This window comes from Annulohypoxylon truncatum (assembly GCF_022578515.1).
Source record: "Annulohypoxylon truncatum strain CBS 140777 unplaced genomic scaffold F4807scaffold_43, whole genome shotgun sequence".
Taxonomy (NCBI): domain Eukaryota; kingdom Fungi; phylum Ascomycota; class Sordariomycetes; order Xylariales; family Hypoxylaceae; genus Annulohypoxylon; species Annulohypoxylon truncatum.
Genome location: NW_025953829.1, coordinates 61107 through 81526, shown reverse-complemented (window position 1 = coordinate 81526; position 20420 = coordinate 61107). Strand labels below are relative to the sequence as shown.

General features: G+C 48.1%; 5 protein-coding genes and 1 non-coding gene across 6 annotated transcripts; 3 read left to right on the top strand and 3 right to left on the bottom strand.

The window, feature by feature from the left end:
• The first annotated feature begins 104 nt into the window (after positions 1–104).
• On the top strand, positions 105–2024 carry F4807DRAFT_283863 (uncharacterized protein). Its single transcript, XM_047994715.1, has 3 exons — positions 105–329; positions 395–910; positions 974–2024. Exons 1-3 carry the CDS (start codon positions 284–286, stop codon positions 1696–1698), a joined length of 1287 nt encoding a protein of 428 aa, XP_047849909.1. The 5' UTR covers positions 105–283; the 3' UTR covers positions 1699–2024.
• Positions 2025–3954: 1930 nt separating this feature from the next.
• On the bottom strand, positions 3955–6295 carry F4807DRAFT_283852 (permease for cytosine/purines, uracil, thiamine, allantoin-domain-containing protein). The gene is made up of 3 exons (XM_047994714.1): positions 5441–6295; positions 5168–5384; positions 3955–5093 (listed from the first exon to the last, which is right to left on the bottom strand). Exons 1-3 carry the CDS (start codon positions 5690–5692, stop codon positions 3991–3993), a joined length of 1572 nt encoding a protein of 523 aa, XP_047849908.1. The 5' UTR covers positions 5693–6295; the 3' UTR covers positions 3955–3990.
• A 1998-nt stretch (positions 6296–8293) lies between these two features.
• F4807DRAFT_283839 (uncharacterized protein) lies at positions 8294–9953 on the bottom strand. The gene is made up of 2 exons (XM_047994713.1): positions 9483–9953; positions 8294–9419 (listed from the first exon to the last, which is right to left on the bottom strand). Exons 1-2 carry the CDS (start codon positions 9768–9770, stop codon positions 8517–8519), a joined length of 1191 nt encoding a protein of 396 aa, XP_047849907.1. The 5' UTR covers positions 9771–9953; the 3' UTR covers positions 8294–8516.
• A 1575-nt stretch (positions 9954–11528) lies between these two features.
• Positions 11529–12171, top strand: F4807DRAFT_283740 (uncharacterized protein). Its single transcript, XM_047994712.1, has 2 exons — positions 11529–11746; positions 11798–12171. The coding sequence occupies exons 1-2, from the start codon at positions 11660–11662 to the stop codon at positions 11936–11938; spliced, it is 228 nt and encodes a 75-aa protein (XP_047849906.1). The 5' UTR covers positions 11529–11659; the 3' UTR covers positions 11939–12171.
• Positions 12172–13950: 1779 nt separating this feature from the next.
• F4807DRAFT_t141 lies at positions 13951–14087 on the top strand. Its single transcript has one exon. It is a non-coding gene; the product is annotated as a tRNA-Ala (tRNA).
• Positions 14088–14755: 668 nt separating this feature from the next.
• F4807DRAFT_453990 (glycoside hydrolase family 47 protein) lies at positions 14756–18086 on the bottom strand (the record flags this gene model as incomplete). The annotated part of the gene is made up of 2 exons (XM_048000523.1): positions 14756–17800; positions 17877–18086. 2 exons carry the CDS (start codon positions 18084–18086, stop codon positions 14756–14758), a joined length of 3255 nt encoding a protein of 1084 aa, XP_047849905.1.
• Between the last annotated feature and the right edge of the window lie 2334 nt (positions 18087–20420).

Below are 20420 nucleotides of genomic sequence, written 5' to 3'. Positions count from 1 at the left end.
GGCACCAACTTATTAGGTAATACACCTCAGTAATCCGTACCACGTGATCGAATTGAACCGTGCATTTTATTTAGAGCCTTATTGGGCCTTACCGTAGCCGACGCTTGGAAAGTGCTGATCGGGGAACAAATACCGAGGTCGTTTCTAACCTTTTCTACTTTCGCCTCACCTCTCCTTTGTCATCATCACTGACCTTGCTGGAGTAACTCGACACCCTTTCTGCGACGTCGTTGAATATCGACATCTTTGGACGCCCTAAGGTATTGCAAGTGTTTCCACTACGATGGCCTCGCCACCCAAACCCTGGGAGCGTGCCGGCGCGACAGGTAGTAAGTTTGCCGCCATTCACATTTCACATGCTAGCAGCAAGTTTCGTTAACAAAGATATTCGTAGCAAACCTTGCTGCGCCAACAGCGACGACAACTGGTGCATCCATACCGACGACTTCCGCCTCGAACGCAATGTCGGCCCCAGCATCAGTCAACGCAGCCACCAATTCTTCAACAGGCACGCCAGCTATTCCTCCTCGCCCCGACTCTCTAAACTCGACCGTGAACCAGAACGCGTCAGCGTACAGCCGAACTCCGTATAACTCTGCCTACAGCCCATATTCATCACCGTATTCTAGGTATGGCGGTTATGGTGGTGGGATGTATGGCAGCTATGGTGGAATGGGCGGTATGGGCGGTTACGGTGGCTATGGAGGTATGATGGGCGGTATGGGTGGCATGTACGGCGGCATGCCGGGGATGATGCAAGGCGACCCCAACAATCCCAATAGCTTGACGAACAGTTTCAGCAACAGCACTCAGGCTACTTTCCAGATGCTCGAAGGAATTGTTGGTACCTTTAGTGGATTCGCGCAGATGCTTGAGAGCACATACATGGCAACCCATTCAAGTTTCTTTGGTAAGATATTTTGATGTGAAATATTTATCAAGTCGACTGAATAGTATACTAACCACGTCATAGCCATGGTGTCTGTAGCTGAACAATTCAGCAACCTGCGCCAGACCCTAGGATCCGTTCTCGGCATTTTCACCATGATGCGATGGCTGCGCACGTTATTTGCCAAGGTAACCGGACGACCACCTCCCGTTGACGCAATGGCACTCACCCCGGCATCCTTCGCAAAGTTCGAGGGACGTAACACGCCCTCTAGTCCCCACGGTGCTCAACCGAAGCCCAGCAGAAAGCCCCTCATATTTTTCCTTGTGGCGGCTTTTGGATTGCCGTATCTTATGAACAAGGCAATCCGATCCATCGCAGCCAACAGCGAGCAGGATGAGCGTAAGCGCATGGAGGTCTCAGGTCAGAACGCATCTATGGACCCCAGTAAACTCGAGTTTTGCCGCGTGCTGTACGACTTCACCCCCGAAGCCGGTAATGCCACCCAGGGCGTCGATCTTGCCGTCAAGAAGGGAGATTTCATTGCGGTCTTGAGTAAGAGTGATCCTCTCGGCAACCCAAGTGAGTGGTGGCGCTGCCGGGCTAGGGATGGACGCCTCGGATACCTCCCCGCGACATTCTTAGAAGTGGCCAAACGACCTGGTCAAGCCGTTGCCGCGATCAAGGCAGGCCCGGCTGAGTCGGTGGTATCTTTATCTGACATTACGGAGCGAGAGGCTCCCACAGTAACTAGCAAAGCAGGCGACATTTCTCCTGAAAGCTTCCAGAAGTCGCACTTCTACTCGTAGAAGAGTACAGGTGTACAAAAAGGTCGGGCCATGCCAGCGAACCTCCCCGGAAAGATTCGTACGTCTCCCGTTGGCGATGTCGAAATCCGATCTTAGGAGGATTGTGGCCCAGGGTTGACAACCAAAATTAGCGAGGGAGATTCAGTGCCAACATTCAATGAACTTTGGGACTTAGCGGTCAAGAAGGCTGCTCTGCCGTCGGGATTTACTGGGAGTGAACCATCGGAGGAACAAGAACAACAGACCTTTCCTGACGAGAAAGACGATCCTTACGAAAGCCCCATCACCAATACGGATATTCCAAACCCAGGCCATCTAAATCAAATTAAGAATTTTACATCAGAAGACGAAGACACAGCTATCGATAACACAGAGGCCAGGATGGATCATTCCTCGTCTAAATGGCACCTCAAAAAGCTCTCGCTTTCTGAGACGAACAGCTACGACTGAGCTAGCGTTCTTGGTCATTTTTTTTATTTTATTACTCACGAAACGTGTTCACAAATTTTATTACTTTACCTCTTTTATTATACCGCGAGATCAAGCGGTCAAATGGATTATCAGTGGGGGAACAACACAACGGCGAACTATCCTACGGAGATACGCATACCAGCATAGCTCGGCCTACCCCAAGACAATGTGAAGTTAGTTCAAAAGTCTCAAACAAAGCATATGTACCTTGACACGACCGGCACATAGGAAAATACGATGCTTTTGACACTTCTCCGAGCATGTCGATATTCCCCCATTAGTAATAGTCTTCGGCGGAGTGATGTGCGTATGGACTAGGTCATCGAAAAAAAAGGTTCTTGGCTTTGCTTTCAGTTTGGCGTTCAGGATCTGGCTAAGGCATTGCTAAGGGTTCTGTAGGAAGTAGTGGCTTAGGAAGCACATTAATTAACGAAATTATCGGATTAATCGTGTTAAATGATAGATGAAGTCGACTTGGTCTGATTGGTCTGAAGTTCAAGTGAAAGAAACTATTGAGGTGAGGAATAAGTAGTGTGTGTTTAAGTTCGTCAAGTGAATGTGCCTCTTCAGGAAAAGTTCCTACTGCCGCGTAGGAGATATATGCTAAGGTCGAAGTTGGGAAAGAAAAGTGGAGGGACGAGCTTTCCTCGACTACCTACCTATAGATAGAGTTCATAGCCACGAATAACTCGTCCATTTACCTAGGGCAATCCTGATAATGAACTCAGGGGAGTGAGTAAATATCAGGCCCATCTTACACACCTAGAAGCTAGAAATCTTTCCCGAATCCCGGCGCCCGCCGCCACCCCCCTTCGACATCGGCACCGCCCATTTCGCCCGCCCTTAGATAGGGGTACGCCGGCTTAGCTTAGGGACACCGTCTACGTCGACCAAAAGAATTTCCCCAATAGTGACAATGGGATCAACGGAAATAGGAACGTTAAACGAAAGACGATCCCAATCGAAAAAACTCTGACGTCGTTGAATTAGAAAGCAAGTCCCTGGCTGAAGAAAAGCGGCGATAAGTAGGTAGGTAGGTATGGATAGTATAATAGCAGCGAGTCACATTACCCCAGGTCTCAAGAAACTCAAAAAAGTCTTCCCGTCGCGGATGCCACGTCGATGTCCAATCTACGGCCGGCGTAAGCGTTGTGGGACGTTCGTGTAGTTACCTAGGTAATTTCTTGTTTCCGCTTGTCAAGCGTCGCCGTCCTACCTGCGTACCTAGTATACGCCGGATCGACTTGGGACGTAGGTAGGTATGGGTGGGTAGGTCGCTTGACGAGTTTCGAGTCTATCTCAATATGCTGTAATTTTGTATGTTCCGGATACGCTGGTTATACACTCGACACTGTAATTAGAATTATGTGATGTCTTATTGACGATGTAGAGTAGATAATACATCATGCTGAACCTATAAAGAGGTTTCCAGAAACCCAAGTTTCTCAGATACCCAAGAGCCTCAGTAACCTGACAAGCCCAAGCTCTAAGTTATACACCATAACACCACCTTCTGGAGGGTATCCAAGCGCGTCTAAGGTTCTACCTACACCAACCTTTCCAACCATGAAAACAAACATAGTACACGCACCAAGGCCTCACTCATACATGCTCTGTAATATCAAACAAGCAGAATCTTCGGAATCTCATCTCATCTCGTCTCATCTTATCCTATCATACTTCTTCCTGTACAAACATTCCCTCTTTGTATCTTTATCTCTTTATCTTTCTCTTTTTAGCCTATCGTAAGAAATTCCCACGTGTGGGAGCAGCCACTTCTAACCCAAGGCTCCTTCTATACCATCCCCCCTTTTCCCCATCTCACCTCCTAAAATACGCAAACTCCGCCGCCCTCAAAGCCACGTAGCTAACCGCCGAAAACGAAAACGCCAACTCGAACCCGATATCTCCACCGTACCCCTCCGCTCCGCACAGCTTGCCAATCGGCCCTATGAACCAGGTCTGCGCCATGCCCAGCACCACTCCCATGACGCCGAAGCAGAACGCGACGATGGCCGCCAGACCGGGCGGGAGCTTCTTAGGCTCCACGTAGTCCTCGGGGTGGTAGCGGTCGGTCCTGCCGCGGCGGAAGACGAAGTGTTCGGTGAGCGAGATGCCCTCGTAGATGGCGAGCCAGTAGCCGATGATCAGCATGAAGGTCTCGAGGGTGTCTTCGAAATCGTTGTAGCCCGGGATCGCGACGGCGATGTAGACGCCGGTGCCAACAAGGGTCCACACAAAGCGCGGCACGCGCTGCGTCTTCTCCGAGAGGACCTGCAGCGAGAGCGACACCGAGTAGATGTTCGGGCAGTTGTTGCCGATGATGGAGAGGCCGAGCATCACGACACAGAACTCGCCGAAGCGGCCGAGTTTCGGGACGAGGACCTGGGCTAAGAGACCGCCGATGTGTGAGTTGTTGTAGGCGTCGAGGTAGGCTTGGTTATTGGTCATTGCGGTGGCTATCGCGGCTCCGAGAAGTTCGGTGAAGCAGAGCGAGGTAAATAAGCCGCCGAAGGTCCACCAGAAGACGGCTTTGCTTGATCGTCCAACAGGCTGGTACACGGTGTAATCCGCGGCGTACGATGTCCATCCCGTGGCAAAGCCGTATACCGACGCGGCAAAGGAGAGAACGCTGCCAGTCTCCGAGATTCCGGTCGCAAGGGGTAGTAAGTTGTTGAACTCGCCGGAGTGGGCAAAGACGCCTAGCACTATAATGAAGATGATGAGCACAGGAATCCAAGACCATTTCTCATAAGCGTGAACGATTTTGTAGCCGAAAGTGCAAATGGCTAGCGTCGCGAATGCAATGACCAGGATGCCGGCCCAGCCTGGAACGTCTCCATTAACCGCGTTGAAGAACTGAGCACCGACAATAACGTTCACAGCAGACCACCCGAGACAAGCTAGGATATTGAAAATGGCAACTATAGGACAGGTTAGTTGGATAAGATACTTCTAATACAAGCGATGTCCAAAAGAAGATGGCTCGCAAACTTACTCAGTTTGACGCCGTAGTATCCAAACCAGAATCTCGACAAGACCATCTGACGTAAGCCAAACTTGGGACCGAAGGTCGAGAAGAAACAAACCGGCAAGATTCCAAGGATGTTGACCAAGATGATTGTCAGAGCAGCGTCGACGAATCCAAGTTCGAATACAGGTGGTCCAAGGGCGCCGATAGCGAATGACGATACGACCATGTTCGCAGAGAACCACTGCATTATGTCAGAAAGCAAACTCACAGAAACTCATAAATGATGAATTATCGTACCAGGGTACCAATTTGGAACAGATTCGAGTCCGTCCTCTCGTCACTAGGAACCCGCTCGATTCCTCGCTGTTCCATACCAAACTTGCCAGCGAACCGCTGGAGTCTAGCATACATAGATTCGCCCGAGGCGAATTCCCGTCCGTGTACGGCATTTTCGTCGCTGACTTGACCGAACCCATAGTCTACTATGACAGAATCATCCCTCTTGTGCTCCTCGCTCCCGGTTTCGTTGCTTCTATTTGAGAGCCGCATGTTCGCGGTCCGTTAATGAAAGAAGAGGTTGGCGTATGTGAAAGTAGACCAGCTAACTGGAAGTCGAGTTTGAGCTGATTTCACCTCGGTGTAAGCTGACGTGGAAGTGACACGATTTAAGCCACTTAAAGTTTGCGAAGTGAGTTGGTTTTTATGTATCGACACTTAGGCTGTGTCATAAACTGCGTCGTCGATTCCAGATATCCAGTCTCGAACCTCTAGGGCATCTCCGCCATCGAAAACCTCAAAATGTAGAAATCGACGAAGATCGATGTAAGTCGGAAGACGCCGACCAAAGCTGAGAAGATATATTGAGTAGTTCCAAGTAGGTTGGGTTGCGATAGGATGAAACAGGCGTTTATAGCGGCGCTCTCTCAACGGCTAGAGTATGCCACCGTAACACACGATGCAAAGCTCGAGGTAGCTTACGAGACAAAGAAGCGAACATGCGACTGGACGCGGAGGAATTGTGTACCTGAAGAGAAACTAGGTCCAGCCTAGGCTATCCAGGATTTGACGATAGCGAATGGCTATTGGTTGGATAGTCTTTAGATAACGAGCGTCTGGGGGGCGAAATCTGCGACCCCCGTAGTTTAGCTTGTAATGTGAATTACAGCTGAATTGAAAAGATAAGGAATAACAGTGGTAATGTGGTAATAACCATACCCACTTATAGAATAAGATGTGTTTAGGCGATGGATGGGATCGAGGCCCTCATCAGGCAGGTGTTCTTATATGTACTGTATGTACCAAAGTAGAGAAACCAGTGTGAATTGGAATACGTATGAAACTCATGGCAACTTGTGATGAGGAGAATCTATAAGAAAATGAAATTTTCTGATCTGCCCTTTCGAATCGAGTGAGCACCTACTCAAAATATAGTGGGAAGACGAAACCATGATTGGATCGATGTGAGGCCGAAATCACTCCTTAAAGTAATCGCATATATCCAATGGCAAGGAAAGCCCAGATAGTGGCTCGTGCCACTACAGTGGTTCATAACTTTCGTCGATTGTCAAGAAAATAGACAATCAGTCTAAAACCGGGCCAGTCTAACGAAACAAAGTAATCGCTCGCATGCCGTGCAGTGTTAGAGGCCGCTGGTAAGCCGTGATGTCCCAGCAGCCCAGTACTGCGTCACGGTCGAAGATCTTAAAATTGAAATCTTGGCGAACTTCATCTGAAACTTCGGTCCAGATAATTGCCTTAATTGGAAGTAACGAGGATTCCCAGGGTTCTGAGAACTGCATCTGCTATGGGCCTGAATAGGGCAGCCAAGCATTTATGAGTATGTAAAATCTGCAAGCACAAAAGCAATCCATCCGATTGATGGGTCAATCCTGGGAAAGCCAGGAACAGGGATAGCGAATTGGGCTTTACGCCGGTGAGACTCCTTTCGGTACCGCTTACGTTGTCCTTGACGAATCCATTGGATGGTGAAGTAATGGTATCGCCGACGCTGTGAGGCTTTTCTTATCAGTTTCCTTTGTATCTGGTTATCTGAAATTTGCTTTGCTTTGAATGTCGGCGACTTAAGCCATTAAACATTATTCCTTGAATAGGTAGGTGAGCCACTGGCTGGCTGGCTGGCTGCCCGGACATCGCTCAAATCCGAGGGCAGAGAATCAAAGCAGACCGAGCGGAGCTGTCCGCCAGGGCAGCCTGCTTTGTAAAATCTTAGGTGAAGGTCTGAAGAGGCCAGAGAATCGGGATCAGCCCGAGAAAAGCTTGCCTTGGCATGCAGTAGCGCCTATGCGCCTATCAGGTCCTTCCAAGCCCCGTAGAATTCATCGAATTCAGCAAGGAAAAAGCTTGTTTATGTAACGGGTGTTATCACGGACAATCTAACCTTCCCCCACTTACAAGCATTGGCCACACCGAGGATCCCCCACATGCAACTATGCGATTCTATTTCTAAACTTTCTTTATCCCTTTATTCTTAGGGAGTCCTCTATACATCCCATAATCGCAAAGAGTATGATAAGGGATGACGAGGAGTCCAATTCTACCCTAGGCACGCGCAGATATCTTAAAAAATATCGCGATGTTTATTTCCGCTGTTTGACATAGATGGCAGTGTCCTACCGGCTCTTTCGTGTAAGACGAGCATCAAGGGGCACGGAAAGGTAAGATGGTGGACCGCAGCAAACACAACAGATGCTGAGCGAGGTGTATAATCGCGATATCGGTCACAGCCAAGAATCTCCATACCCCTTAACCATTCACCTCTACGCGCAGAGCGGGCTGAGTCTCCTGTTCTTTACGTTTTTCTTATGTACTTGGGTAACCTACCACCTACCTAGCCCTATCATTCTTACCACCAGCTTGGGTGGCAATATGAAGGATCGACGTTTGTCGACTTACCCAGCAGGTCGGTAATCATATAGGGAATTTTTATTACTTGTTAGTTGCGGGACGGTCACGGCATCGTACCCAGACGACCTCGGAATCCGGAAAGCTCTTGTTTCGTCCACGTTCCAAGACGGCGGGGAGAGGCAGCATATCCTCGTGGGATGTATCACCGTCCTACCCGTGTGACATGTTTGGAGTTCCGGAGGCGTGCAATATCACCTCAGGCCAATATCAGAATTGGAAGGTTAAAATGTATGTAGACGTTGAACTAATGTGGCTAGCCGTCCCGAGAAAAGCTATCCCTGGCAAGGACGGCAAGCAAGTCGCTGTCTAATTTGACTGCCATCATACTCCAAAGCAAACACCAATTAGGTTTGATTATGAAGTCCCATATTCCTGCAAGCGATTGACATGTGCACGCTCCTGTTCACTAACATAGCTGCCCTTACGTCTCCTTTTTCGCCTCGGCCCGTTACTCCAAGTGATGGTAAAAGCCACCGCCCTTTTTCTCTAGGGGATCGCCATCAATCATTGAAGCAATCAACCTCAAATGTTGTCTCTGTAACCGATCGTGTAATATATTTTTAAGAATCTCCCTCGTTAAATCGGCGAATCTTGACGGCATCAAACGCTCGACCATAGCAAGCTCACTTTCAGGAGGGTAAAAGCCACCATTTGCCCAACCGACAATCCAAATATTGTTCTTCCTGTCAACAATAAAGCTGCTCGGATCTAAATTCATATTTGCCAGAACGAACTTGCCCCTATAGGTTCTCATAAAACCTTTGGTTCGCATACCCTCCGGTCGATAACAATTGGCTACACTGAGTAGAACGTTCATATATCGGTCATAGTCTGTCCCGTTCATACAGAGCGGAACGGGATAATCCCTATGAACTAAAGCCCGCATGGGAGTGATTCCAGCCGGACCCGGATACCGAGCCTCATTCGTTTGCATAACGCAAATCAGTTTAACAATAGCCTTGGTAAGTCTGTGTCGGCGTTCCGGCGATATACAATGCCAGATATCAACCAAGTTTGAACCGCGGACGTAATCCATGATGATTATCAGGTACCCGGTGACCTCGTCTCGAAGTACTCTGTGCACCTCTGGAATATGGGTTTTCACTCTCCATTTCTCCCCGATGATCCACATGATGTCTGCTTCTGCTTGACAAACGGCCGGTCCCCACTTTGCCACCAAGTCAGGGGCAATACGTGATATCACATTCCGGGTGTCAGGTCGAAAGGACAAAACCGGACTTCGGTGCCAATCTGTAATTATTTTGGCAAGGACCTTATCAGGCATAGACTCGATTTCCCAATTATTGTATCCTTTAAGCGGGAAGGAGAATTTGTCATCGAGACTTCTGGTCTGTGAGGGTCACGTGGTGTTAGAAAGCAAATGTGAGAGCAAATATGAGGTCACGGAACTGACATCGCAGAGCCTGAACTTGGTCTCCCTTGGACCGTAATTGGGACACGGGCGCCAACACGGTAGACTTGTCACCGGTGGACAGTGAAGAACGGCTGGCTTCCAGAGACGCCATGTATCAGGAAGTTGAATCTGCAAAGGAGGAAGTATATAAGGTATGGCCTCAACTGCAACTGGCTCTCGGAAACGTGAAGGTAAACTCCTTGCACGACGTGGCCGTCCATGTAGACGAATGCGGCGACGACGGCTTGATATAGGATGAAGATTGGTTGAGCCTCCGCGTGACTCCATAGTATCTATTGTCCGGGATAATTGGTTCTTCGGTTGGACTGGTTGTATCTGTTATGAGAAAGATGCTTTGAAACTTACTGAGAACAGGTCAATTAGAAGAGGGAGCAAGATATGATATGGGTGAAATTAGAACATACCTAGCGTCATTATCTCCGGGAAAGAAGCAGGTCGATGCTGGGAGAATCTAAGTATGGCATAAAGTTTTTCTTTCTCCAAAGCTTCATAGGAAGCTTTGGGGAGTTAATAGAACGCTCCTTCTTACCATAGCTAACCTGCATACCTACCATCCTTGGCTTGCCCAAGCCAAAAATCTTATGCCCTTTTCACATTGAGCGAAAGGTCTGACCTGCCCATTCTAAATATTTACCTACCTATGTATGGTGCGACTCCAACTACAAAGCGTATAAAATGACACACTTTCACGACATTCGTACTTACTCTGCAAAGTCAGTAGAGGACAACCATTCACATAGTAAGACAGCTTGTTGTGTCCTAAAAGACTTTGAAGATTAAAATAAAAGAATTTCATGTTTGAGAGCATAATTGGAAACATTATGATATATTAAGCGACCAGCTTGAATCCCGGGAGTTAGCCAACCGTTTTAGACGACTTTAGAATCATTTATGAGATTCATGGGGAAATCCTTCATGTTTCATATGTAATCGCGGCAGGTACTTTGTGAGCGCATAAGGTGAGACTTGTCGTTTTTATAAGTGAACTTTTGAAATAATGCAACCTTGGAGCATGAAATGGATTAACCTTATTATGTAATTTCGGTTCTTAAATTGGAAATTGAGTTCTTTCCACAACGTTCTTGGCAGCCGGATTCGATATTTTCCGGGCCGTACATTCTAGCTTTAGACCCACTTAAGCCAAGCCACCACTGAAGAGGTTAGCCACCGCCGGTGTTTCTATTTTCTCTGTCTTGACACATTTCTGGCATCAGCAGTTTTACCCAATCACGAACTTCGTTTACCTTAGAAGAATCGGTAGGGCCGGTATGAAAGGCTATTACACTTCGACTTTTCTCTTGCGTTTTTCTCGTATACTATCGCGCATTGAGAAATAGTTCTTAATTTTAGCCGACTAACTTCTTAAGAGAAATTCTAGTAGGCTTGGCAAAGCCGCGGGACTAGGGATCTTCACGAGATGCCAATCATAGCCACCTGGTCTTTTTTCTTATCCCTCGTTGTTTTCCGCCCCGAGCCACTGGCACGTAAATGACGACCCTGTCAGCAGCCCTACCTGACTAGTCTGACAGGCTTATTGGCTTGTTCGCCGTGATGGCAGAATGCCCGCCATCTAACTGGATCTCAAGCACCTTTCGTCATGTCTCCCAGTAATGAAAATCACAGCCACAGTCCCCTGGATCACCGGTTCCTTCAGCCGCGTCACTCCAAAATCTGTCGCTTGTTAAAATAGCCGCAGTCTATAATATAGCAGGCAACTGGGGCATTCAGCTCACAAGGGTGGGATGTTGCCGTGGCGCACATAGGGCTAACGAGCTGCATACATCTATGGATACAGTATGTAGGTATGGTAGGATGTCCCGAGTTCTGACACCACTCTATCCTAGCCGGATCCATCCGTTGATTTCTTCTTATATTATGAGTACCGCTGCTCATTAGTCGTGAACGGATGGTCTCGTCTAATCCCTCTCCTACAATCTATATAGTTGGACGTTCTCTCGTTACATCTAAACTGCCAGATCTCTTCCCTTATTAGTAGGTCGATAAGGATTGTGTCAGCTATACACCTAGCACACCCAAATTATATTAAAATCCTTCCCAACATACCACACACAAATAATAAATAAAACCAGCTCCCCGGCTTTCAGCCACCTCCGATTTACTTGGACATCTCTCGGTCACATATCAGAGTTATTAAGATGCTGTTCAATTTCTTAATATCGGTCGTCACGACATTCTCGTTGTTAGGAGCCTCAGTCAACGCATCTCCCATCCGCTGTCCCGACGTATGTATATACAAGGATTTGGGTATCATACCAATACTAACTCATATCTAGTCCAAACGAGATTTAATTCTTCAAGGAGCGATGCCGGCCGAGGAATGCTGTAGCTATGGAGTCTGCAAAAACACAGTCGTTGTCGCGATGGGACCAGCAGAGGAGAGCAAGAGCTCAGCGATCATGTACAACACACGGTGATCAAGCGAGATTAGTGCCTTGTCCCTAAAGAGCACTTTTCACGATCCTCTTCATTATCTCAGCACCAGCATGATCAGCATTATATCGGCGTTTTTTCCATGGGTCTAGCATATTGTCATGGGCAACTGGAGTTCGGAGTGGGGGCATTCGGTGGGCGAAAATATTATGAGATTAACGATGGCCAATCATCATTTACACCTGGCCGATTGGAAGATGAGCATCTGCGCTGCATGCGATAGAACTTATGGCGTTACATGCGAGATGGATATCGACCGAGACGACGTTACATACCGTTTTCGAGAATACCCCAACAATTAGATATTGTTACTGAGTGATATTTTGGTAGCTCACAAATACGACTATGAGGCTCATAGCCTCTTAATTGCCTAACTTACTTCGACAATATCGGGCTAATTGAGCATTTACGAGATCGTGAAGTTTACTATAATAGTAAAATAGCACTAGAATGGTAAGATATCGCCCGGGCAACTTGGCGGATTACATAGTTCAAATTCAGCGCTCCGGCCGAGAGCCAAGCAATGTATGGCGTGGGATGGGTTCTCGTATCTGCACTGACAGCAGATGCCCCTCGATGCGGCTGTCTGATAATGCAAGCGATAACTTATATCACGCCTTCTAATCGCAGCTGTCCAGCCATCTATTTTATCGTCAACATTTGAGTCAAGCCATCACTCGGACTAAAAGCTCCAGAGTGCCGACAGCTGCAACAATTGTAGCAAGTCGGAGTCTTCGGAGCCACGTGTGGTTCCGTACGATTTCTTATTTGCTATATCTATCGTATCTATCTCCTCTCGATAGCTCGGCGGTGGACAGATTTACGGTTAATGAATGGAGTGATCGGCTATCTAAACCCAATTGTAGCATCGTCTTACTACGGTGCATCATACTAGACAAGCGATCTAGCATGGGTCCAAGGGTCTCGAGTCAGATACGGCACGGAATGTTCGCCGCTGGTTAGCTCAATTATCACAAGCTTACCTTACCTACCTATCCCAGTCTTCGAAATACGCGATGTCAATAGCCATCATAACTATTATCCCGAAGTTATAAAAGCGGCACACTACCTTATTAGCTCGTACCGGCGCCTGGGGCAAGTCAGCTGTTGCTAGCTGAAGGTCACGGACGCAACGGAGCTTCTTTGATATAAATACGACCCGCCGACAATATGGTTCGATATCGATTGGACTGGTTCGTTCGCTTAATATTTACGAAGTCATCGTTGGCTTGTTCGCTTGTAGCCTGTCAGATTCGTGATGAATTGTGTTAGTCACTTCTCAGATTTGACTGTTAGTTAACGCTCAAGAAGGATCAAGTTGAGTCTCACTTAAACGAGACCTCAACCTATTTTCAGATAGGTAATGCACTCACAACATGTTAAATGACCTAGTTCTAACTAGATATGTATGCTTATCTCCCAAGGCACCTACAGTATCTAGGTCGGATCTTCTAATGCCATCAAGCTATGCCTTCCAATGAGATAGATCGACATATCTATGACTGATGCCATCATTGTGGAGATACGTTGGACTACACTACTATATTCTTCTTGTATCACTCTATTGGACCAATTGTGTAAGATCAACATCCAGATATCTTCTAATGGTTCATGAGCTTTGGACCATTATTACAGGTAGATACCTACCATGGATGTATTCCATTCACAGACACATCATGAACTATATTATATCCCCACTCTCGATATACAAATATCCTATCAACGACGCCTTTTTTTCATCCATAAGAGCTACCCGAACCCACTGATAGGCGAGCAAACTATTTCATCCCAAGATCCATATCTCTTAGACCGCACTATGTCACACTAACCGATCTCCACTCCGCTCCGCTTGATCCATTAGGGCAAGCTCCCGTCCAATCCAACGTACAAACACCACACAGAGCCATATAATCTTCAATGAACGATCCGTTTTCCAACCAATGACTCTACCTCGACGCCTCTAGAATCAGACTGGCGGCGCGTGTGGGTTGAGAGCGGGCTTGTGGTTTAGTGGTATAATACTCCCTTAGCAGGTACGACCCACCGACGACGATTTATCTCACGATGGCTTCGTTTCTGGGGCTTGTCTAATAGGTCTGGGAGTGGTCCGGGGTTCGATTCCCCGCGAGTCCAGTACTGAGAGGTTAAATTCCTCTTATACCATAATTTTTTTTGTTTTATTTTCATTCTTTTGAGGTTTCTATCATCGCTCGACATTTGCTTTTTGTGATGTTTTATTAAGGGTTATTGTTTTAATTAGGTACCCATGAGATATCTGAAAATTGTTGTTAGGTATGCATAAGGAACTATTTTGGCAATCTTCATTTCAACAACCTACCGAAGTATTAGCCATTTCAAGGCTATGTGCACTCTGAAAGTCATCACATTCCAAAACGATACCTAAGTACCTACCTAATTACAGTCGCAACACCCCCAGGGCTTCTATCAAGAAGTCTATCGTCAATGTTCTCGTCGCTTGGCTTATTTCCGGTCAAGTACGGATCAAACATCTTAACTCTTGGTCTCGTGGGTAATATATTCATCATTTAATCATGCATTCAAGTGAAAGCTACATACTTATGGTAGGTAAGCAAGGCATAACACACCTGCAACCACGGTAAGCACGACACTCATCTATTCAACCAACTCCTGAAGCTTTTCCAATCAAATATATACATCGGGCCCTATATACTACCACTCCCCTCTCAAGCAACATAAACCGACACGACATGACCGCGCCGCTATCATAGCTTCGTACCTCTATATAGCTTCATCTCACCCTAACTCTCCCCAGCTCACAATCACAGCACGACCAAGTTACTTATCTTCAGTCCCTGACTCTCAACATGGTACCTCCTCCTAAGCCCCAAGCTCCTCGTCGTCTTCAACAACTCGTACGCCTCCTCGCCGCCACCCGTCATCAGCATAGCAATGGGCCGATGCCGATGTATGCCCGCGGGAGTCTTCTGCGTCTCATCTAGCAGGGGCCTGATGAAGTCCACATTCGCCGCATCCTTTTCGCCCTCCCTTCCACCCCAGCGCTTACCCTCTCCCCTGCCATTGCTTGTTCTCTCGTTTCTACCCTCATCTAGATCATCATCTTCATCCTCGACCTTATCATCCGAAACCACGACCACGAGCTGCAGCGCGCCCCTCGCCGGCGCGAACGACGGGATATTCGCCAGCTTCTGCGAGAACGAGCACCCGCCACGGCGCATGACGATGACCTGGTGCGCGCGGGGCGCCGCGTCGGGCAACTTGCCATTGCACGCGTAACCGGCGAAGAAGATGCGTTGCCACGAAAGCGATTCAATAACGCCGTTCGTTTGGGGGTTCGGTGCCTCGCGGACGTCGGGTAAGGGAGCGGCGCCCTTACCTACGGGCGTGATGGCCGGTAGTTCGACGTACTTGAACTTTGGTTGGGGTACGGGTTCTGGGCCAAAGGTGGCGACTGGTTCGCGTAGGGCGGACGTGATCTGTTGTAGGAAGGAGCTGAACATGCCGACGGCGGAGTCACTTTCAAGCTCAATGGTAGATTGTGACTCGAGAGGGGGTTCTGGATCCGGGGAGGAAGAATTATGCTCTGATGGTTCGAGAGGGATTTCGATCTGTAGAAGAATGTCGACGATGACTGAGTCGCGAACGCGATGGAACAGCGGGTCCGACATGTCTTCGAGGACGTCGCGGGTAATGAAAACTTTTTCATCTCGGCCCAGAGGTAAGCTGCCAATACTGTAGACTCTCCAAGCTCGTTCGGTCGTCTCTGGGGGCTCCTCTACAATTAGGGCCAGCTTTAGGCCGGCCAAATTATTAATCGCAATGCCCTCGCTCCCCATGCGAACAAGGTTATGGCCGCCAAACATGAGATTGAAGGCACTACCTACTGACTGTTGAGAACCGGAAGGGAATTCGATTACTGATGTCTGAGCCTGTTTTGTTACAGCACAGACTCCGTCAGCTGGAAGCATGTAACGAGGTAATGTCCAAGGAAAATAGGTGTAGTTTTCCTTTGGCCTCTCCTGTAGTCTTATCTGTGATTTTGAACCGCTTAGTTTTGCGATGGGACCTTCTAAGCCGTGTATGTTTGGAATTTGATGAAGCCGGATCAGAGTTGCCGCGTTATAAAAGTCAGGCCTGGCAGTAACAGCTGAACTGGTCAATGGAGGTAGAACTGGTGGACGAGGGCAAGTATTGGTGAATTGGGCGTCGAAGTATGGCTGGACAGCTTGCTCTGGTACCATTTTACGCACCGGACGATGGGCTTTCTTTCGAGGGATGATCAATGGATGTCCTTCTGTGGTGAACACGTATGAAGCATCAAGCTTGTTGAGGGGATGATCTGGGTCAAAGAGGAGATACAAGTATTTAGCAGTCTCCCCTAAGAAGAAGCTCTCCATTCGGTCACTCTTCTCTCCGGTGCGTACGTCTTGTAAGCCGGACCAACCACACTTTGTCCAGCATCGCCTATTGATGTCTTTCAAGACCATCTCGCCCGCATAAAGGTACCAAGGGTCTCGAGTAGCACGATACAAGTGGTAGGTGGACTCGATAAATTCTGGACGGCCAGGCCACCAGCCGAGACCCCCTTCAACGTGGCCGTCACGTACAGACCACCGCTCTGGGAGGGCAGAGTATCGGGTCCAAAGAGCAGTGTAAACTAGATGTGTCTCGATAGCTTCGTCAAGCTCCCCAGCGAGCGCCAATAAACCAGAGTAATATGCGCCTAGACTATCGATCCAATAGGCTTGTGGTGAGCCTGTAGACATATGCGCGTTCACATAATGCGGATGATGTAGACCGGAATAAAGGTGGCGTTTGATAGCAGCGTGAGCATGGTGCCAAGCTTGCAGAAAAGAGTCGGCGGAATTATCCTCGTCTGAGAGTGGATGATATATCTGGTTTGGGTCAAGCCAATCCCCGTCATGACCTTGAGGCATTGTCCGATTCGGCAATTCCTGACCCGACAACAGGATATAAGTCTTGAGAGCATATTCAAAGAAGCTGTCGATCCCAGCACCTATCCCGGAGAATCCTCCGATCCAATGGCCTCCTTCGGCATCCACGCCGGCACCAATAAGGCCGATATTGCTTCTTCTCGACCACACGGCCCAGAACGCCCTCTTAGCTGCTTGCTCAAACCTTGGGTCTCCGGTTAAGCGACTCAGCACTGTGAACTCCAACACTAAACTACCTGCCCCGGCACTGCACGTTTCCGTGATTTCGGGAGTATCCTCGGGTGGCTTTGAATCTAGATTGTTCCCGTGGAGTGGAGAGTTCAGATAGAACGGTATCCCATGACGAAGATTAACACGTGGGTAGGGTAGCCCGGTCTGAGTGTAGAAGGCCGGAAGCAAGCGCTGTGCTAAGTCGAGGGCCAGCCGCAACAACTGCCCGTCATACTTGAATCCATTCGGCCAGGGGATAGGATGGTTTTCAATATAGGTATCACCGTCGTCGTTGATTACTATCCGTGGGTCATAGCCAGATATGGGTAGCTCCCCAACAGCAAAAAGATGGGCACTAAGTAGTCCACCAACACCCCTTATCACCGTCTCGAAGACTTGGACCTTACTGTCAACATCAAATCCACGACCACGAGCACCCTGACCTGACGGGCCGGGCCGTCCATCACCGTATTGTGCGACCAACGCAGCTACACCATCTTGGAAATCACTTAGGGCTTTCGGCCCAGTATTCTTTTTATCGGGCGGCGCAGAGGCAAGTATGGCAAGGGACGAAAGACTATCGATGAGAGTTAGGGAATAGTTCCCGAGGACGTCATTGAGCGCGATATTTCGCGGATTTAGGGGATCTCGAGTTAACGGCGTACAAGAGACGGGCCGTAACTATAAATTAGGTATAAGCTAATGCACAGTTCTATTTTTTCTTCTTCTTCCTCTCACAAGGTCATTAGATGCATACCTCGTCTTCGGGAAAGGCAATATTCATGTAATTATCGAAGCCGTGATAGAACATATCGACCGTCTCCTGCCTCAACTCGGCAATGCGACTGGGCCGCATCGCCTCCACCAAACCCAGCCATGACACCAACAACGCGAATAGCACGATCAACCTGGGAGGAGCGCCATGATTCGACGATTTGTGGGAGATGGCCAACGTCCAACTGCCCATGCCTAGCAAGGGCATCACCGGCAGGGGAATGCAGAAGAAGGCATGTGTATAAAGAACAGGCGACCGGAGCGACGAAAGGACTGGCGAATTTCCCACCGTTCTCGAAACCAGCAGAGACGAAGGTGAGGAATTGCAGAAGAATATTTTGCTATAATAGAGTTGCGACTATTCTTTCAAATTCGAACCTGAAACTAACAAAACAAAACAAAGCGCGAATAGAAGTTTGGAGTTTGGAGCTTTGAAGGTGATCATCGGATGTTTAGCTACGATCATTAGTAAAGGTATCCATTCCATTGCTATGCTGTCATTAAAGGTTTAGCTTTAAGGCTTGGAATTCAGACGAACTCGAAGTGACGCGACATATGTACTAACAGAATTCTCCAATCAAAAGCTGGTTGGCTGATAAGAAAGCTTGTACTCCCTCACTTTCTCTAATCAGCAACGGTCTGGATTGGTCTGAGGACACGTGCCAACGTTGGCTTGCATGTGATTACATAATTGGGTAGCACAATTATCGATAATCACAAGCAAAAGGCCGCGTTATCTATCTTATCTTATCGATATCAGCTTACTATGTAGGTACGTACTATGCCGTGAGGTCCCCGGTTCGGTCTTGTACAACACCAACGACATCCGCTTCTTCGTTCCCGATGTTCAGCATCTAGCCGCTCCCGAATAGCTTCTCGCTGTCTCACAATGCAACAGCCAGACGTCTATTATGTTCGAGCCGTTTTCTTCATCAGTTGTACCGCTACAAACGGCACAGTGCGTAGTCTAGTAACGCGAACTTGCGCAGATCTTGCTCTACGCCGCATGAATCCCTAGGTACTCGAGATTTCATCTCATACAGCTAGCATGATCATGGCATGTTCTTACCTCAGAGGTCGTCCATTACGGACTTGAAGTTTTCTTCGTTAAAGTAGATGTCTTACTGTTAGCGCGTCGTCGCCGCCTAAGTCAAATTTCCACGTGTCTCGGGGTCTAGGCTAGATCCTGCACTTGCTGTAGCGGCTGAGACAAAGCTCGCTAGATTTGGCGGCGGCAGCAAATGGGTGGGTTCGGAATTGGGTTTTATGGCTGATCTTACCTAGGTGGCTGGCAGAGAAATTCCGGATTTATGATATCCGGGGAAAGACTAGAGGTTATTAAGCGAAGAATATATCCATGTGTCGAGACGCACAACTTTTGAAACAGGACTGCTGTGTGACTCGCGGGGACGCATGTGCCTCTCCCTTACTTTGTGTATCAGCCTTCTACACAACCGATTGGTAACTACTTGACAGGTGCGGTTAATATAAAGTGCTGGATCGAACGACGCAAGGGATTAGCCTTTTTGTGCGTGTTACCGCCACAGGACTTCCTCAACACGATACTCGATATTGGGATCTACTCCGCCTCGCGAGACGTAGAAACTCTCTACTACATCGTATGAATCATCGACCTTGTGACCAGCACTCATAATCCATCTGATTCGGCCTCAACGGCTTTTGGGCTTCCGGCGACGTCACTACTGAGGTACTCGAAACTAATGCAAAACCGACTCGGCCGAGCGCCCGTCCAAGATGTCCTTGCTGTCCGGTACTATGTACATTGCTGAGCCGCATTCCTCCATAGCAGGATTTTAAACCTTACTAAAGTATTCGTCAACACTTAGCGAACGCGTTCTAGCATCTTACCAGGGGATGAGACATATTAAGCTACCACTTTCCTAAAGCACGAAAGTTCATCTAGGACTACGCAAGTGTACGCTGGGTCAATTCGTACCATGGTCCATGTCAGTGTAGTCTTCGCTTTCCAAGAATTGTTCCTTTTGATTCTTGGCGAATCTTGAGCAGCTTCGACAAGTTCGAGAATCTCCATAACGCCACCGCTATGCTGCTGGTGTGGCACCGACAATGACAAATATAACCTGCCTAGGTAGACAATGTGGATATATGTCGCCCAGATAGACTCCACAAAGCGACCAGTTCATTGTGCGATCCTTACCATGTGGATAGCTTGGATATGTAAGGTACTTTACAAGTACCTGGGTAGGTACATAGGTAGGTAACGGGGAAACACAGCCGTGACCATCATCAGAGCCCTGGTGGAATCAGAACCAAAATGTATATCATGGATGTATTTAGGCCTCATAAAACCCATCCCTGCAGTATAACTAGGTAGTCACAGTGGAGATACGGCAACTCGGAGTCGCGGGGCCGTGTTGACTAATCATTTGCATATTTGATTCTATATTAAACCATACTGTCGCACACGGCTCTAAGAAGGGTCCTGATCCTTAGTTTTTCACCAGGACATGGCCCCTTTATATTCCCTTGGTGATGGAGAACTAAT

Coding starts and splice junctions, on each gene's coding strand:
- F4807DRAFT_283863 (XM_047994715.1), top strand. CDS start 284: ATGGCCTCGCCACCCAAACCCTGGGAGCGTGCCGGCGCGACAGGTA. Junction 330..394: donor GCGTGCCGGCGCGACAGGTA/GTAAGTTTGCCG, acceptor AGATATTCGTAG/CAAACCTTGCTGCGCCAACA. Junction 911..973: donor AACCCATTCAAGTTTCTTTG/GTAAGATATTTT, acceptor ACCACGTCATAG/CCATGGTGTCTGTAGCTGAA.
- F4807DRAFT_283852 (XM_047994714.1), bottom strand. CDS start 5,692: ATGCGGCTCTCAAATAGAAGCAACGAAACCGGGAGCGAGGAGCACAAG. Junction 5,385..5,440: donor TGTTCCAAATTGGTACCCTG/GTACGATAATTC, acceptor GACATAATGCAG/TGGTTCTCTGCGAACATGGT. Junction 5,094..5,167: donor ATACTACGGCGTCAAACTGA/GTAAGTTTGCGA, acceptor CCTGTCCTATAG/TTGCCATTTTCAATATCCTA.
- F4807DRAFT_283839 (XM_047994713.1), bottom strand. CDS start 9,770: ATGGAGTCACGCGGAGGCTCAACCAATCTTCATCCTATATCAAGCCGT. Junction 9,420..9,482: donor CCAAGTTCAGGCTCTGCGAT/GTCAGTTCCGTG, acceptor TGACCCTCACAG/ACCAGAAGTCTCGATGACAA.
- F4807DRAFT_283740 (XM_047994712.1), top strand. CDS start 11,660: ATGCTGTTCAATTTCTTAATATCGGTCGTCACGACATTCTCGTTGTTA. Junction 11,747..11,797: donor CTCCCATCCGCTGTCCCGAC/GTATGTATATAC, acceptor ACTCATATCTAG/TCCAAACGAGATTTAATTCT.